The sequence below is a fragment of the Delphinapterus leucas genome, chromosome 10 (assembly GCF_059928025.1).
Source record: "Delphinapterus leucas isolate spDelLeu-1000000601 "Yukka" chromosome 10, BTC_Dleu_Yukka2, whole genome shotgun sequence".
NCBI classification, from domain to species: domain Eukaryota; kingdom Metazoa; phylum Chordata; class Mammalia; order Artiodactyla; family Monodontidae; genus Delphinapterus; species Delphinapterus leucas.
In genome coordinates, this window is record NC_143138.1 from 29020140 (window position 1) to 29039513 (window position 19374).

The following is a 19374-nucleotide window of genomic DNA, read 5'->3' on the forward strand; positions in this document are numbered from 1 at the left end:
AATCTAGTGTTGGCACTGAAAGTCTGTGTCACTCACATCTGCTTAAGTTAGATGGTATGGTCATTCCATTATAAAGGGACAGAATGATAAATGACTGATCTTTTAATATCCATCTCAGTTCTCTGACCAGTGAGAAAGTTTATGTGAACCATAAATACCTTGCCCATTTATATTCTTTCAGTTTCATTTTTCTATTTCAACTTCAGAGATTTTTAAAAATTTTAATAAATTTCCACTGTGTCTATCCACACACAAATTACATACACAACTTTCTTATTTTAAATAGTTTCTGAAAACTACATTTGCAACTTCTTTTTATGCACCACCTTTCCACATGTTAACTTACCTGTTTCTTTAGAGCTTCTAACTGTAAATGTATCTAGGTCTACTGATTTTGGTCTAAGTGGTAACTGTTCAGAATCTAGCTTTGGTTTTGATACTGGCTCAGTTTCAAATTTTGATAAAATGGTAGAAACGTCTCCATTAATCCTAAAATGAGAAAAATCAAACACATGCAAAAATCATTTGTATGTAAAGCATGACCATCTTTTAACACTGTGATTTAATGACACTAAAGAGGGACTTCCCTGGTGGTCCAGTGGTTAAGACTCCACACTCCCAATGCAGGGGGCCCGGGTTCGATCCCTGGTCAGGGAGCTAGATCCCACATGCTGCAACTAAGAGCCTGCATGCCGCCACTAAAAGATCCCACATGCCGCAACTAAGACCTGGCACAGCCAAATAAATAAATAATTTTAAAAAATAATAATAATGACACTAAAGATGTTATACCATAATACTGATTTTCTTTCTTGTCTATAAAATTATTTCCATAAACATAAACCTCTACCCTAAGACCAATCATAATAAAATAAGAAATGTAAAACAGCTTAACATGAGTATATTCACCTAGCATGAATATAAGATTAACGTTTAACACAGATTACAGTCTCTACAAAAAATATGAAAAGCAAATACTTTAAAAATTACTTTGACATTTAGAAAGGCAGTAGGGCCAATTATGTCAAAGGCAGGTAAATCAATAAACTAACTTCAAATTAGATAAAACTTACTTGGCTACAGGAGGTGGTGGAGGAACCGGTTTTTCAGGTCGCTTTGGGTACACTGTTCCAGGAGATCGCAGTAAATTATTGGCTTTGGCGGGTGGAGTAGGCTTCTTGGGTGGGACTTGTGGAGCAGCTGGTTTAGAAGGCTTCTGTTCCAGCACTGACTTTTCATCTGATTATTTAAAAATATTTACTAGGTTACTAACAATCAGAACTGTTTAGGTTTTCCTATTTCTTAAAGCTAATGTCAGGCTGGAAAGGTGTGAAACAGAAAGAGACACTATTCGTGTATATGTGCACTGTTTTAAAATTATAATTTAATAATCTTAACTATCCTTTAAAAAAAAACTCTACTTTGGTGGGAAGGAGGACCACTAATAAGCTTCTGATCAACAAATAATGCCTGCTTCTTACTGTCTTTCCACCACCCTTTGCTTTTAGGGCTGGTATTCTACTCAAATATAATCATGTATGATTTTACTCTAAGCAGAGAACAATATTATCTAGACTTATATCTAGATCACTTTCTGAAACTGAAGTATAGAGAACTAAAAATGAGTAGGAACTCTAGTGCCATTTAATGTACTTATTTAAAAATAATCATGATGACAAAAATATTTTTTAAGAGAAACTGAGGCTAGATTGATTAGTCACAGATGAAAAAATTACAGGCTTATATTTATAACTCTTATCATTGTATTAGGAATTTTATTAGTACCATTTCATTTAATAATTCTATGAAATAGATAAGAAAATATGCTGGGAAAAAAACATTAAGGACAATGTCATGCCATGTTAATAAAAACAATTTTATCACCAAAAAGGCATAGTTCTATACATAATGACATACTTAGTTCCTGATCTTTCAGGTACTAAGAATGGGTGTTAAATTTGACACGTGTGCACACATATGAGATATTCATGATACAGCAGTCAGCAAAAATATATTATAAGGCATATATGCAAAAATAAGAAAGCTCCCAAGAGCAATACTGAGTGCTTTTCAAGATTTACTAGGTCTTTGAAAAGAATGTCTATCACAGGACCACAAATAATTTCATGAGATTTCTTATCAATCAGAAACCAGTAATTATGAATCTTGAACAAACACTGAAGGCCAGGGGCTTCCCTGGTGGCACAGTGGTTAAGAATCCACCTGCCAATGCAGGGGACACGGGTTCGAGCTCTGGTCTGGGAAGATCTCACATGCCAAGAAGCAACTAAGCCCATGTGCCACAACTACTGAGTCTGTGCTCTAGAGCCCGTGAGGCACAACTAACTGAGCCTGCGTGCAACTAATGAAGCCCACGTGTCTAGAGCCCGTGCTCCACAACAAGAGAAGCCACCACAATGAGAAGCCTGAGCATCGCAACAAAGAGCAGCCCCTGCTTGCTGCAACTAGAGAAAGCCCGCGCGCAGCAACCAAGACCCAACAGCAGCCAAATGAATAAATAAAATAAATTTTAAAAAAAGAAAGTACTTGGCAAAAACCAAACAGCAGTCAAAACTGATAAAAGGCCAAATTTAAAACAAAACAAAACAAAAAAACACTGAAGGCCAGGGGTAAGCCCCTTGTTAAAAATATCTGATTTTATCTAACAACAATGAAAATACAAAATGCTGTTGTTTCAGTTTTATCATTTATGTACAGCTTCCTTGGATCGTTTGAAAATATAGCTTAGTCTTTTAAACCCTCATCATCATTTGGTACAAAAATCCATCTCTGTATGGCTTCAAACTGTACAAGCACATCACGTAATCACACCACCAGAAGTGAAAGCCAACTCCCCAATTCTAACTATAAGCCGATAGAGCCATCATTATCAGAATTATAACAGTTAACCAAACTTATTTCTAGAAAATATTAAAAGAAAGATATTTTAGATAAATCAGGGAAAATGTTAAATGATAAATAGAAGTTCACTGATTAAATGAATATACTTCTTTAACAGATATGTAAATAACAGCTTGTGGAATTCCCTGGTGGGCCAATGGTTAGGACTCTGTTTTCCACTGCAGAGGGCAAGGGTTCGATCCCTGGTCTGGGAATCAAGATCCGGCATACTGTGAGTCGCAGCCAAATAAATAAATAAATAACAGCTTGAAATCAGTTCAATTCCTATAGGTTAGTCTAAAACAAAAGAACACATTCAATACTGCTGGAAATCAAAGGTGACAAAAATAAGATTCACCATTCCAGGTATATCCATAACTAAACCAACTACTACTATATGTTGATTTATTATATAACTAATATATGATGGCAGTGTGTTTGAGTACCAGATTTATTTATTTTTATTGAGGTTACATTTACCTAACGTAAAATTAACCATTTTAAAGTGAACAACTCAGTGCCATTTAGTACATTCACAATGTTATGCAACCACCACCTCTATCTAGTTCCAAAACCCTTTCATCACCCCGAAAGAAAATTCTGTTCCCATTAATCAGCTACTCCCCATTCCCTCCTCTACCAGGGCCCAAGGGGTCCAATTTCTCCACATCCTTGCCAATACTTGTTGTTTTCAGTTTTTATTGTTATTACAGACATCCTGGTGGGTGTGAAGTGGCAGCTCAATGTGGTCCTGGTTTGCATTTCTAATGACTGATGATGAACATCCTGCCATATGCTTGGTAGTCATTTAGAAAAATTCTATTTCAGTTCTTTGCACATTTTTTGATTGGATTGTTTATCTTTCTGTTGGTGAGCTATAATAGTTCTTTATATATTCCAGATACTGGACCCTTTTCATACTTCAGATATTGGATATAGGGCTTGTAAATATTTTCTCCCATTCTGTAGTTTGTCTTTTTACTTCCTTGATAATATCCTTTGCTGTACAAAAGCTTTTAATTTTTAATAAAATCCAATTTAACTATCTTTCTTTTGTTTCTGTGCTTTTGGTGTCATAGCTAAGAAACCACTGGCCAAACCCAAGACCATGAAGAATTACCCCTATATTTTTTCCTAAAAGTTTTAGTTTTATACCTCTTATATTTAGGTGAATGATCAATTTTTAGTAAAATTTTGTATATGGTATGAGGCAGGGGTTCAACTTTTTTCTTTTACATGTGGATATCCAACTGTGCATAGAATTTAAGTTTAGCTAGAGACTGGCCAAAAAAACAAAAGGAAATTTGGATTTAAGGAAAACATTCTTATGTTAGCTATCCAAATGCCCAAAAGAAGACATATGTAAGATACAGATGTTATGATAACTTAACATACAGAAAACTATAAGCATATAAAGAAATTTTTTATTAAAACAACAAAAATATATGACAGTTAACAAAATACAGCAAAATAACAAATATGCCCTATCTTATTTACTACAAAATATAGCAATACATTACTAACACTATACATACTAGGTTAATCCATTCATTAATTCAGATTAGGGTTAGTTCCCTGCTGCATGAATAAGAATTTAAAAATAAGTAATAATACTGGTACTAAAGCATGAATGATTACAAGTCCTTAAATTCTGACTAAAAAGTCAAATATTCCATTCTTTATCACTGGTCGTTTGGAGATACATTAGAGAAAAACACAGTACTATGCAAAAAGTAGCAAGTATGTTCTTAACTGAATCTATTTTCCTAATATTTTAGAAAAATTCAGGACAAAAAAAATCTACCCATATTTATCTCACTGAAGTGACTTAAACTGTAATATAATGTATTTTCAAAAGCCTAAGTACAAAGTTCAAGAAGTTATCATCACAGGAACACAACTGAGTAACCACCACTCCGGCCAAGAACTGAACCTTAGCCACATTAAGTTCCTTCCCCTCATGCCTCTTCCCAGTCACTACCTCAACGCTCCCATCCAAAGGTATCTTCTAACACTATAGATCACTTTTGAATATTTTAATTTTACACCACTGAAATCATAATATGCTGCTGTGTGAAACTCTATCTCATTCATTTGTTGCTACGCTATATATATAGTATCCTGGCATATGAATATACTTCAATTTTTTTATCCATTTAACTACTGATGGACGTTTGTGTTGTTTCCAACTGACAGTCAGTGTAAATAATACTATGATAAACTTTCTTATTTGAGTCTTTTGGTGTACATATGGAACACACATTTCTTGTGAGTATGTAATTAGGAGTAAAAGTGCTGGGTAACAGGGTATATAGATTTATTCAACTTTAGTTCTCAAGAGTAGATAAAACAGTTTACATTCCCACCTACAGTGTATAAGAGTTCTGAGAATCTGTATCCTCACCAACATTTCGTATTGTTAGTCTTTTTAAAAATTTCACCCATTTTGGTGAGAATCTTACTTTGGTTGAAAATTATATTCCCTTGCTGAGTAATGAATTTGAATAACTTTTACATACATTGGTAAGAATGAAGCAGGCTACTGAAAGGTACGTCCAAGAAAGTCTTCCCCAAAAGCAGGAGAAAAACTTGTGCTCCAAACTGTTGCTATCATTACTCTCCTGAGGGGCAACGTGCATGGCAAGCACTCGAGGCACCTCTGCGGAAACAGTGAGAATGACACTGCTAAGCAGATTTGAGAAAACCCATGCGGTGGCTTGGACAGCGAGTAGACAGTGAGGATTTAAACTCCATTCTTATGACTTGGGAAAGTATCCCATGAAATAACGGGGCGTCACCTAAGAATCAAGGGCAATAGGTGATTCGTTTCATGTTTTCCACTAGCTCTTTTTTAATCCTCCTCAATATGGCAGGGCTTTTCAAAGGACATACTCTGTGAAACTGAGATCAAAAGAGAGAGAAAAGTAATGAACGCACACACTGGCGGCACACACCGTTTCTCCTGTAAGAAGGCTTAAGGCTCCTCAAGGTGGCCCTAGCCATGGTTTGAAAAAGCTCTGTTGACTCTGGAACAAGAGAGAGATAAACTTATGTTTATTTTTAAAGAAATAACTTAATCTATGCCAATAATATTCAGACCCTCTGACCCTGAACTGACAGTGGCTCTCTCCCCCAGTGCCCATTAATAGGCAATGCCTGACACTTTTCTTATTTCTTGCACCAGATCTATTAAAGCCATGTCAGGTTAATGAGAACATTTTGACAATATTAAGAATTGCTTCCCTTGTTATATTTGTCTTGTTTCACTTATTTAAAAACTGCTTACATTTGCACACCTAAACTTTGAAATCAACACTTTATAGTAAGTTTTAAAATCTTTCAAGTGAAGAGTTTTGGTGGTGGTGTTAAGATTTAGAAATAAGGGGGAAAAGGTCTTTTCTATTTACTCACATATTTACCACTTCTGGCATTCTTCATTACTTTGTATACATCCAAATGCCAAAACAGCATCATTTTCCTTCTGCCAAAAGGAACCTCTGTTAACATTCCCTGTGTAGTACATACAGGTCTACTAGCAAAGAATTCTCTCCGATTTTGTCTGAAAGTTTTCATTTTGCCTCCATTGCCTGAAAAGTATTTTTGCCAGGTAGAGAATTCAAGGTTGACAATTATTTTCTTGCAGACTTTATGTTTTTTTCTTTATCACTGCTTTTCATAGAATTTATGATGATGTGCCTTAAGGCGATTTCCTTTATGTTTTTTCTGCTTGGAGTTCACTGAGCTCCTTGGATCTGTGGGCTTAAAATCTGCACCAAATCTAAAGATTTTTCAACCATTATTTCTTCACATAGTTTTTCTGTCTCCTCTCTTCATTTCCTCAGGGACTCCATTTACACGTAAAACCGCTTGATAGTGTCACTGAGGTCACTGATGCGTTGTTCATTTTTTTTTAGTCTTTTTTCTATATATTTTTAGATAGCTTCTATTGCTATGTCTTCCAGTTCACTAATATTTCCTTCTGTAGTCTCCAAACTGCTGGTAATTCCATCCAGTGTCTTTCATTTCAGATGCTGTATTCTTCGTCTGCAAAATTTCAATTTGGGTCTTTTTTATATTTTCCATTTCTCTCACCATCATGTTTGCGTTTTCTTCTACTTTACTGAACACATGGGCTACATTTATAATAGCTATTTTAATGTTCTTTCTGCTATTTCCATCATTTCTTGATATTTCTGGGTCTGTTTAAATTGACTGACTTCTCTTTTGGTTGCTATTTTATTGCTTCTTTCCATTCTGATTATTTTTGATCAGATAATGGGCATTGTGAATTCTATCCTCTTGGGTGCTAGATTTTGTTATATTATAATGTAAAGCATTCTGGAATTAGACTGATCTGTTTCCAAGGTAGGCCTTTAGTCTAAGCTGATACACCCTTTTATGGACTTCAATGCATTATGAGGTCTTGTGGCTCATGGGAACATGAACTATTTGTGAGTTCCAGAAACTGTTTCAGCAAATGTCTTCCAGCAGTTATTTCTCCAGCTATGGAAAATTTCCTTTCACAGGTATGTAATTCAGTACTCGGCCAAAGCCTCATGGTAAGCCCTGTAGAGCTCTCTCAGTGCTCTATGCAGTTCCTTCCATTCTGGCACTCTGTCCCACAAACTATAGCTGCCTTGGCCTCCCTAAACTCCTATTACCTCAACTCTCTATGAATACTGGGCTCTGTTTGGCTTTCTCCTTTCTGCTGCCTGAAAACTGCTTCTAGACAATAAGCTAGGGGTAATTTTAGGGTTTGCCTCATTGATTTCAGTGGTAACAGTCCTATGCTACCTGTTGTCTGATGTCTAAAACCACTGTTGTATGTATTTTGTCCAGTTTTCTAATTGTCTAACTCAGGGGGACAAATTCAGTCCCTGACACTTCATCATGACCAGGATTTTGAGCAAATAAATGTAATACAAATGCATTACCTTCCATTTTATTTATAAGATCAACTGACTGATTTCAGGGAATATAAGAAGCCATATTCTTAATTTTAACAAAACCCTTACCTATTTGATGAAGGGGACTATAAAAGAAATATCATAATGAAGATAATAAAGCCAGTAACATACTTCTTACATTTGGTTCTATGTATCTTTGTATGATGAGTTTTTCATGTAGGAGATATTATAACCAAGTACCAAAATAAACTGATCCAAGACTTGGACCTAACAACAGCTATATCACAAAGGACTATTCTGAGATCAAGAAATACCTTTATTAAATATAAATTGTTTTTGCATCTAAATTTAAAAATCTCAAATGCAAAAACAAGGGGAGTTGGGGATATAAAAACTTTCCATGCTGAGCACAGATCATGAGAGAGATAAAGCTATGAAGGTGTATGATATTCAGAGTCAAGAGTGTGGTTGCTACATTTAGTGAATGAAAAGAGTAGAAGATGATACCAAAAATGTACTGAATAATTTGGGATCAGTTCCTGCCAACACCAAATGCTGACCAGGATGTGGAGCAACAGGAACTCTCATTCTTTGCTGGTGGGAATGCAAAATGGTGCAGACACTTTGGAAGACAATTTAGCAATTTCTTACAAAACTAAACATACTCTTACCATATGAACAAGCAATTACATTCCTTGGTATTTACCCAAGTGAACTGAAAACTTAGTACACACAAAAAGTATGCAAGGTTTATAGCAGCATTATTCATAACTGCCAAAGCCTGAAAGCAACCAAGATGTCCTTCAGTAAGTGAATGGATAAACTGTGATACATCTGGACACTGCAATATTAATCAACACTGAAAAGAAATGAGCTATTAAGCCACGAAAATACATGGATAAACCTTAAATGCATATTACAAAGTGAAAGAAGACAATGTGTAAAAGCTACATAGTGTATGACTCCAACTCTAAGACATTCTGAAAAAGCAAAACTATGGAGAAAATAAAAAGATCAGTGGCTGTCAGGGGTTGGGGGAGGAGAGGGATGAAAGCACAGAACACAGGAATTTTAAAGAGATGAGACTATTCTGTATGATATTACAATTATACATTTGTCCAAACTCATGAAATGTACAACCCCATAAGTGACCCCTAATGTCCACTATGGACTCTGAATGGTAACGGTGTGTCAATGGAGGTGCGCTGACTGTAACAAGTGCACCACTATCATGCAGGATGCTGACGGTGGGGGAGGCTGTGCATGTGTGGGGCAGCAAGAATACGGGAACTCTGCACTTTCTGCTCAGTTTTGCTGTGAATCTGAAACTTCTGAAAAACAGTCTCTAAAAAATGAATCTGAAATAGAAGCCAGACAAGGAACTAAAATGAGAGAATACAGTAACACTTTAAGCAAGAGACAAGGATAGGAAGTAGAAACAACAAAGGCAGTAGAAACAAAAGTATTCTGCAACAGTATTCAAGTTTTTACAAGAATATATAACCTAATCTATTAGATACAGCCACTGCAGATCTTTGTGTACAAAGAGAAGGAGGTGTTAACAATAACAAGTAATGTTTTCAAACAAAATCATATGTTGGAATACCTTTCCAAGTTTATATGACAAATATATGCAGTGAAAATTAAATAATACATAATAAATCACTTACATGTTTTAAGTAAGAACTCACTCTTATACCTAAGAAAAAAATTTTAAATGTATTTCAACTTGGACACTATGAAAATAATAAGAGTATAACTGTTTAATGCTTAGTTTTCTTACACATTATTTGAAATAACATTAAATACTACATCCTTACTGAGGTGATGGTGTAACTTTTTCATGAATGTAAACTGGTATCAGTTTGAATAAAAATCTTAATTTCCTATTGATCTTGACAAACTCCCTCTTTGAAATCCCCAAGCACTACATAGTAAATAATGAACACTTGTTAAAAATCAGCGTGAATGACTCAGTGTGGAGATATGTTTTTCTTTACACTGACAATGAAAGGAATTATTTTTCTGACAGTAGAAGAATCTGCCTCACGATATGTTTTTCTTTACACTGACAATGAAAGGAATTATTTTTCTGACAGTAGAAGAATCTGCCTCACCTTTTTCTTCAGGCTTTGTAGGAAAATACTTCTTCTCTGCACCTGTCACCTCAGGCTTTGGAGCTGAGGGGAAAAAAAACATTAATACATTAAAAAAAAAAAAGTTTTAGAGCACAAAGATAATTATACTCCCAAAAAGCAAAGGTTTAAAAAATAACATCAGATGAAAATATGGTTTAAAAGAATGAACAATATACCAGAATCACTGAGCTCAACATATAATCTTGCACCTGCCACGATCACCTTAGTAAGTGATAGCTCTGTGGTCTCAGTTCCTTCCTTATCAAATGAAGGAGTTCACATTCTCTACAATACCGCTGTCCAGTAGAACTTGCTGTGATGATGGAAATATTCTGTTTTTGTGTGGTTCAATACTGTCCATTGAGACTTGAAATGCTGCTACTGCAACTACAGAATTAACTTTTTTATTTTATTTAATTTTAATTAATTTTAAAAGCCCAGTATGACTAGTGGCTAAAAAGGCTCCAATACCAACTTCCATAAAAATTACTTTTAACTTATCCTTGCTCTCAGATAAGGTTAGCAAACACAAAGCTGAAACTATGGAGGAGGGAAGGACTTGCATTATTCTAAAAAAAGAGCAAATCTTTCAAGGAAAACAAAAATTGGACAGCACATTTAAAAATCAGAAATTAAGGGCTAGAACTTATAGAAATAGAGTCAGATGACAAAACTCTAACTCTGGAAAACTCTTCTAGGGACTCCATCATTTATTCCACTGTTTAAAAAGGAAAAACTAAACTCTTCTAGTTTGCTTAAGCCTTATCACACTCTCTGAAGGAAGAGTATATAAAAAAATCAGTATTTGTTTGCGGCATTAAAAAATGGATTGCATCTGAAAAGGCAGAATAACTTATTAACTAGGTAAATATATTGTCTTCTTTTTTAATATATTGTTTTCCATAGATTTAAGCTTAGTCAATTTTCTTAACTCAAAATGCCATATAACAAAAATATCCAAATTATTTTCAAGATTCCTATTTTATACAGTTTGTACTTTAAAAAAAAATACTGACAGATATTAATACACGTGAACATTCAATTTTTATATATTTTTTAAAATTATATATAGCACCATAATATTTAATTTTTGCTAAAAGAAAATAAATGATTTACAGGAGACCCAATTTCACCATTTTAGAACTTAAAAATATGAAAAATAGCCATCTGAATAATCTGTTTCGTACTTACCTGGACCCTTCGCAGGTGGTGGTGGTTTCTTTGGTTTCTATTAAAATAATAATTGTGAAAACAGTAAAACACTTACATATTAAATATTTATAGTTAAAGTAAACTCTGATCATAAATGATCTAAGTTACATAAACATCTCTCCTCATCCCATCCCTGTCAAAACTTATAAAATCATAAGATTCAAACAACTCCACAAAAGGTCACAGATGAAAAATATATTCTATTAGAACAAATGCCTCTTTGATAAAATTCAAATATTTCAAAAATATCACTGAGTTAGATAAATTTAAAAAAATCTTAATGATGAGCAAAAATATTCTCTCCTGCCTTCCCTATTTTAAGATTCCTATGCACCATTTTACCACTCTTTAACAGCTGAGTTTTTCTGTCGGGGGGAAGGAGGGGTGGCAGGGAAAGGGAGAGAGAAAGAGACTTTGTTTAAAAAGAATAGGAGTAGCTAATAAATATATCTAGCTTTCACCCTTGGTTACTCAGCACTCTCAAAAAGAAGATTAAAGGCAAAGGTCTGTTTTTCAGTTTATTAAAATTCTCTTGGGTTTACTCATTCACTCATTTTTGCCTTAAAAAACTTGAGACACATTTCTAAGAATGTGAATTTCGTTTTTCCAAATTAAAAAATAACTGATAATCAATATTGCATAAACACCTAATAAAAACCAAAAAAAGAAAATGTGTTCATTAACAAGAATATAAAAATAAAGCACACCCGAAGGCTGTTGAATTAATACTGAACGAAATCTAGCAAAGGAAGAATCTCAGAGAGTGTAAGCCTTCTTACATTATCCTCTTGTAATTTACTTTAAATGAAAGACTGCAAAGGTTAGAGATTTCTGCATTGACTTAAATCAAATATAGTAGACTGTCTTGCTGGGGTGTGTCTGTTCTCTGTATAACTCTTTCCCTCTAATTTAAAAACTCAATTAGATTCATCCCTCCATAGGCGATCAAGCTGTAGAAAAGCAAAAGATCACTGATGAATGACTCAGTGTCACTTTATTCACTGTGAGACATGAGATAGATACATTAAATCCTGTAAGCAGGCAAAGCCTTCTCACTCTCCCAAAAATGCAGTGACAGAGTAATAGTAATCAATAGTACCTTAAAATAAAAAATTTCAACAAAATTAAATAAAAATATAATTTTTCTTACAGTCAAGTGCTAATTTGTCTAAATAGTATGGGCAGCCTTTTTTCTTTTAATTATAATAAAGTAATAAAGACTAGGTTAATTTTTAGTTAGGGGGAAAGGAAAACAGGAATAAAGCACAGAACTGATACATTGTTTTGTTTTACCATAATTCAGATAACTTTCACCTGATTATATAAATCTGAAATCCCCTCAGAAAATTATTGTTACTATGTAAAAAACTTGTTTTTTAAGAAATATTGGCAAAAGGTTTTTTTAAATTATTATCATCACTGAAAAAGAAAAGCTTACAGGAAAGTCCTTATCCAGTTCATTTATCTGAACAGCAAAATTGTCTGGAAATACTCCTTCTTTACCATTAAGTTCACCCTTCCACCAGCCAGCTTCTCCAGTCTCCTAAACCGCAAAATGAAGAATAAAGATAATAGGAGTTATCTCTAAATAAGAAAAAAGTTAGCAACAAAATAGGAAAATACTGAATTTCATTGTTGCTACAAGGAAAAATAAAGACCTAACAGACTTTGAGATCCTCCTAAAAAAATATATTGCCCACACATTACTTCAAGCAGCAGTTATAAAATTAAGTTTAATTTCTTAATTAGTCAAATAATTTAAAAATTCAGGGGATTTCCCCAGTGGGTCAGTCGGTAAGACTCCACACTCCCAATGCAGGGGGCCTGGGTTCGATCCCTGGTCAGAGAACTAGATCCTGCAAGCATGCTGCAACTAAGAGTCTGCATGCCTCAACTAAGAAATCCGCATGTCGCAACTAAGAAGCCTGCATGCCACAACTAAAGATCCCACGTGCCACAATGAAGATCCTGTATGCTGCAATGAAGATCCCGTGTGCCACAACTAAGACCCAGGGCAGCCATAAATAAATAAATAAACAAATAATTTTTTTAAAAATTCAGTTTACAAGGATAAAAAAGAGAGGGAAGAGAAAGGAAAAGGAAGTAGAAGAGGAGGGTGGTGACAGAATATAAATTTCCAAACTGTATCTTAACATTCTTTTCAACACTTTATACACCAAAAATTAATCACATTATTCATTTGCTTTAGAAGTTAACAGAATCTTCTACAATTCCTTCCAAATACCCTTCCATGAGAAATTAGTTGTTATCAATCCAATCTCCATGTGTATTAAAAATTATATGCACTGGGGGGGACTGGTCAAGATGACAGAGTAAGCAGACCCTGAGCTCACCCTCTCCAAAATTAAAAGTATTTACAGTAGAGCAACTATCAATGCGAATGACTAGCAGAAAAAAATTTCCACAATTAAAGATATAAAGAAGGAACCACAATGAAACAGGCTGGAGGGGCAGAGAGACAGTATAATCAAGACCCACACCCCTGGGGAGGTCATGCACAAAGGTCAGGATAATCACAACTGCAACACATAACAAGTGTTGGGGAAAATGTGGAGAAAAGAGAACCCTTGTGCACTTTTGGTAGGAATGTAAATTTGTGCAGCTGCTATGTAAAACAGAATGGAGACCTCTCAAAAATTAAAAATAGAACTATCATATGATCCAGCAACTCTAATCCTTCGTATTTTTCCAAAAACAAAAACACTAATTTGAAAAGATATGCACCTTTATGTTCACGGCAACATTCTTTACAATAGCCCAGATATGTAATATGTAAGCAACTTAAATATCCATCAGTAAGCATCTTAAATAAACATGTGTTTCATATATATATATATATATATATATATATAAAATGTACATTACCATGTATATATGCGTATATATATATATATATATATATATATATAATTTATTTATTTATTTATTTATGTGGTACGTGGGCCTCTCACTGTTGTGGCCTCTCCCGTGGCGGAGCACAGGCTCCGGACGTGCAGGCTCAGCAGCCATGGCTCACGGGCCCAGCCGCTCTGTGGCATGTGGGATCTTCCCAGACAGGGGCACGAACCCGTGTCCCCTGCATCGGCAGGCGGACTCTCAACCACTGTGCCACCAGGGAAGCCCTATATATATGTTTTATATGTATATAATGTATATTACAATGTAATATGACTGACACAAAAAAGAATAAAATGTTGCCATTTGTGACAACATGCATGGACCTCAAGGGTATTATGCTAAGTGAAATAAGACAGAAAGACAAATACCATCTCACTTATACGTGGAATCTATAAAACAAAAGGAATGAACAAACATAATAAAACAGAAACAGGCTCACAGATACAGAAAACATACCGGTGGTTGGCAGAGGAGAAGAGGTTGGGAGGGATGAGTAAAAGAGGTGACGGAGCTTAAGAGGTACAAATTTCCAGTTACAAAATAAATGAGTCACAGGGATGAAATGTACAACATTGGGAGCATACTCAATAATATTGCAATAACTTTGTCTGGTGACAGATGGTAACTAGAAATAACAGATGTATAGAAATATCAAACCACTATGTTGTACACTTGGAACTAACATAGTGTGGTAGGTCAATTATACTTCAATGAAAAAACTTCTTTTAATTACATACACTAAACAATCTGTTAAGTCAATTTAAAACAATGGGAGAAATTTCAAAAATTACTTTAAAGGGATATAGCAAAAACAAATACTTTAATATTTCTCTATTACAGTTATTACAGAACTCTGCCCACACCCCAATACTGTAGGGTTTTCTTTTTCCTTTATTTATTCCAAGTTATAAAACTACCTCATTCTTTGAAATAGCTGCATCATTTTCCATAGTATGACATTTCATAACCATTTATATATTGATGGACATTTAAGTTGTTTCCCTATTTTTCTTCTTTTTCTTTTTATATTACAAACACCACAATGAACATTAGATGGGGCAAAAAAATGCAATGAGGTAAAACAGGAAATGAGAACAGAACCCTGGCGGGGGCGGGGGGTGATATGGTTAGAGAAAAAACACAACTTGATGGTAAAAATAATTTCCAATACATCAATTATAACAAAGACAGACAATAAACATTTGCTTAAAAAACCTTTCTGATCACTTACTACGTGCCAGGTTCTCAGGTCACAGAAATAAACAAGACAAAGTCACAGCCTTTCTAGAGCTTATATTCTAGTGGGAATGCGAGACTACTGAAAAATATTTCTATGAATAAATTAAGTGATTCACTGAAAACTGAGAAAAGTCTTACCTTACTTATCAACTGTATTATCTCCCCTTCTTTAAAAGTAAGTTCATCTTCATTAGTACCCACATAGGCGAACAACGTTCTACAATATTCTCTAGCTAAAATGAAAAATGTAAATAATGAAGCTTCTATAAATTGGTTCTTTCAGCAAATACTTATTAAGCCTCTACTTTGTCTAAAGAAATGTACACTAGAAGCTTCTAGAGATGATTTCAATAATTTTGGCCAATACTATATGTTGAATTAAGTAACAATTTCATTAATCATTCATTCAAATAGTTACTACATGCCTACTATGTTCTGGGCACAGTTCTAACTGTATCAGATACATCAGTGTACGAAGCATACAAAAATCCTTGACCTCATGGTGCTTACATCTAGGAGGATTTAACACTCCGATGAAGTAGTACAATGTAACTAATGTCTTCAACAAATCTAATAATATATTTGAGCATGCTTCATTCTTAATATGAAAATTTCATTCAAACACTTACCTTTAATTTTACTTTCAGTGTCTGTTTTTGTTACCTCCACACTCTGAGTTTTGGAGCCTAGTGACTGTGTGATTAAGGGCTAGAATAGAAAGGATGGTGTCAATTATTTTAAGTTAGAACAAAGCTAATAATGTTAAACAAAATTTCCATTAACAGTTATCTAGCTCTCCCTAATGGTACTTATAGCCAGGTTAGTAATGTGACTGAAAACTGCCATGAAAAAGATAAATATCTGAAAAGCTACTTAAATGATAGCCCAGAACGTCTAGTTTTTAAAACTCCCTATCTTAAGGATAATAAACATACTCTGATACCCATAATACTGTGATTTATTTTAGAACCTCTAAAATAAATAAAAATAGCATTTGAAAATTTACCATGTACCAATCTCTGAGCTAATAAGCACTTTACATACATTGTAACTTAATCCTTAGAACAATCTGCATAAAGTAGGCACTATCATCCACTCCTTTCATGGGTTAGGAGGCAGTTAGGTAACTTGCCCACAATAAAAATAATTTAGTAGTGGAGCCCAGATTTGAACCTAGAGGTCTGACTCCAGAAGGTGGACTCTTAAAACAACTGCATTAAACTTCCTTACAATGAGACAGAGTATAAAATAAAGTCTTTATACTTACTGCTGCTATCAGAATGAAAACATTTGGGTAATGTTACAACCCTTTTTAACAATATATAGTCTAGTAGGCAATTTTCCATTGTAATTGACTACAGGAAGTCCTTCATCTTGTACTAGTGTTTCCTTGAGTTCTGTCCTTAGAAGTAACACTACATTTGACCCTGGATTTCATTAGTTAAAAATCTGAACATACTGCTAATTTACCTATCATTCTGTGTTCTAGTTATCTTTTAAGATGCTCACTTTAATTTCTCCTAATGTTAACCATCATATCTTCCAATCTGGTCCTACAAACATAGCAAATGTGCTCCCTACTTTATCAATTCCTACATCAGTGATCAAAGAAAGCCTTCCAAGGCCATCCTATACGGTAACCCTGAGACTACTCTCATTAACAACAACTCTTTAGTGGACATTAAAAATGGCAAATGAAAGATTATTGGTGTAATCATTAATCAAATAAAGTTATTCAATATAATCATAAGCTTCAGAGTTAGAAAGCGACCCCAGATCATCTAGCTTAATGTCCCTCATAATGCAGACATTGCTTCTAGACATTCCTAGCTATTACATGACTATACAGCACTATTCCAACAACAAGAACTCTAATCTCTACCTTTAAAACCAAGAATTAATTAATAATCTTAATGCCAGACAGTCACAGAGCTAGGAGAGGGCAGGACAGAAAGTACAAGTTCTCTTTCCTGAACCCAAATTATTATTACATGAGAAAATATGTAACAAGCTGGGAAAGGAAAAAAAAATGTTGAAACTAACCATTTTAGGAGAAAACATCAGAATATATTTCACCAACCAAAACAGTCTTCTAAGTGAAATGTAACTAAAAAAGGCAAGTAAATACTAAAATATTTTAAAATCTTATGAGTTAAATAAGACATACAAATGAGCACTACAAGGGAAACAATGCTTTAAAAGTCAAGGGACAAGCCACCTATGTGAAGTACTCAATCTGATCTCCAAGGTGTTAACACCAGGAAGACTATATTCTAAAGATTGTAGCTATTTCCCCCACAAAACAGAAACTTAACAGTTTATTTTAAAATCTCTTATTAGTATGGTACATTCACTTTGATTTACTTCACAACGCCAGTGAAATGCTAATAAAAAATAAAGTTCTCCATACATCTAGGGCTAGCGATTAGATTTCACCATTGCTGACAATCCAGAGTAAAGTTAAGCAGTGCCTAATTAACTTAATATCTCACTGAGAATTCACTTTAAAATGGCCCATTTTAAGCCTACTTCAAATTGAAAGAAAAACATATAATTTTAGCTTTAAAAGGAAAACAAAAACTTGCCTTTTCTATTTTTACACTATAACTAAAAATTCTAAAGTTTCCACTAAGAAAAGTTTGTGTAAAATTTACCCCCCAAAATCCAATTTTATAAGAATCAAACATAAACATTAAAGTAAGTCACTTAAACTTGAAAACAGTTTCTCACAGTCTTCTCATTCATAATCTATTATTGGCAATCTCAAAAAAGAAAAGATAACAGAGTTGCAAACTAACTTTTACATTTTAAGAAAAGCTTAATGAGAGAATGAATGGGGTTAATCTAAGGAAAGCTCATCATTACTACCTTCTCTGGTTTTTTCTCTTCTGTTTCACTACTGGATGTTCTTGTCCTAAGTTTCACAGAGCCTTCTTTAAATATATCTCCAAATCCAACTCCTCGGATTTTCTTTGGCTGGGTAACTGATCCAGGTGCAGTTTCATTCCCATTTCCCGGAGAAGGTAAAGGTGAGGTAGACCCAGTCAAAACAGTTTCTGAAAGGATAATTTGTTTTTAAAAAATGACACCTAAAATCACAAAAACCTTGACATTCCCCTTCCACAGTATTTATATTCTATACCTCCTAATAAAAAATGGTATAATATGGTATAAAATGGTATAAAAATAATAAAATGACTGAGTATTAAAATATCCCAAAGAATAAGATGCACTTTATACTGATTTTTTTTAATGCTGTTTAAAACAATTTTAGGTATTCCTAATTAGTAAAATGCTAATCAGAAATCCAGGAAATCATAGTATACCAGGTCCTTAAGAAGAGCATATCAAAATTTACAGCTCTTGCACAAACATGAAGTAATGTAAGACAGAAACATTAAAGAGATAAAGTTAATCATTTAAAAAAGTTACATGACCCAAACTGATCAAAATTAGGGTGATTTTCTGAATATAAAAACTGGTAATATTAGCAAGTTTTTATTTTAAAAAGTCCACAGTTCAAGGCCTGTCATTTTAACTCAGGGATGAAGTAATTAATAACTAAGAAAAAAGTTCTAGAGTAATCATCCAAGAAGATTCCAGAAACATTTCAGAATGAGGGCTGAGGGGTAGGGAAAAATACATGATTTCAGTTCATTTAATTAAGCAGTCTGTTGAAGTTTAATGGTTAAGAACAACAGAGGAAATAATAAAAATGGTAGTTACCATTTATTCAGGGCTTAATCTGTGCCAGCTATTTGCTGAGCACTATACATGAATTATATCTAATTTACATAATCACCTACAGGCTTAACATTAAGCACTATTATTCCTCATTTTCAAAATAAGTAAAATGGGCAGTTATTCAGAACTTTCCCAAGGCCATACAAGTAGTAACAAAGCCAACATTTGAACTGAATTCCAGATGACCCCAAAACCAGTCCTAAATATTTTAACATAATGACTCAGACAACAAAAGCCTCTAATCACACATTTGAAACTATCTGAGTATAAGTTAACAGAAACTACTTTTATGAACTTAAGAAATGTAATGCTAA

At 34.1% G+C, this 19374-nt stretch overlaps 1 protein-coding gene across 5 annotated transcripts in view; it reads right to left on the reverse strand.

Moving 5' to 3' along the window:
* Nucleotides 1–19374, reverse strand: part of CD2AP (CD2 associated protein) — a 105861-nt gene that overhangs the window by 17716 nt on the left and 68771 nt on the right. For 3 of the 5 annotated variants that reach the window (XM_089918638.1, XM_089918640.1, XM_089918639.1), the window contains 9 exons: nucleotides 18185–18372; nucleotides 15942–16024; nucleotides 15455–15545; nucleotides 12597–12701; nucleotides 11138–11174; nucleotides 9926–9988; nucleotides 5856–5927; nucleotides 1074–1239; nucleotides 347–489 (listed from right to left, as the gene is read on the reverse strand). In XM_089918638.1, the coding sequence (XP_089774764.1) occupies nucleotides 347–489; nucleotides 1074–1239; nucleotides 5856–5927; nucleotides 9926–9988; nucleotides 11138–11174; nucleotides 12597–12701; nucleotides 15455–15545; nucleotides 15942–16024; nucleotides 18185–18372 (948 nt within the window). The remainder of the gene's footprint in view (nucleotides 1–346; nucleotides 490–1073; nucleotides 1240–5855; nucleotides 5928–9925; nucleotides 9989–11137; nucleotides 11175–12596; nucleotides 12702–15454; nucleotides 15546–15941; nucleotides 16025–18184; nucleotides 18373–19374) is intronic. The other 2 variants (XM_089918641.1, XM_089918642.1) reach the window with 1 other exon arrangement.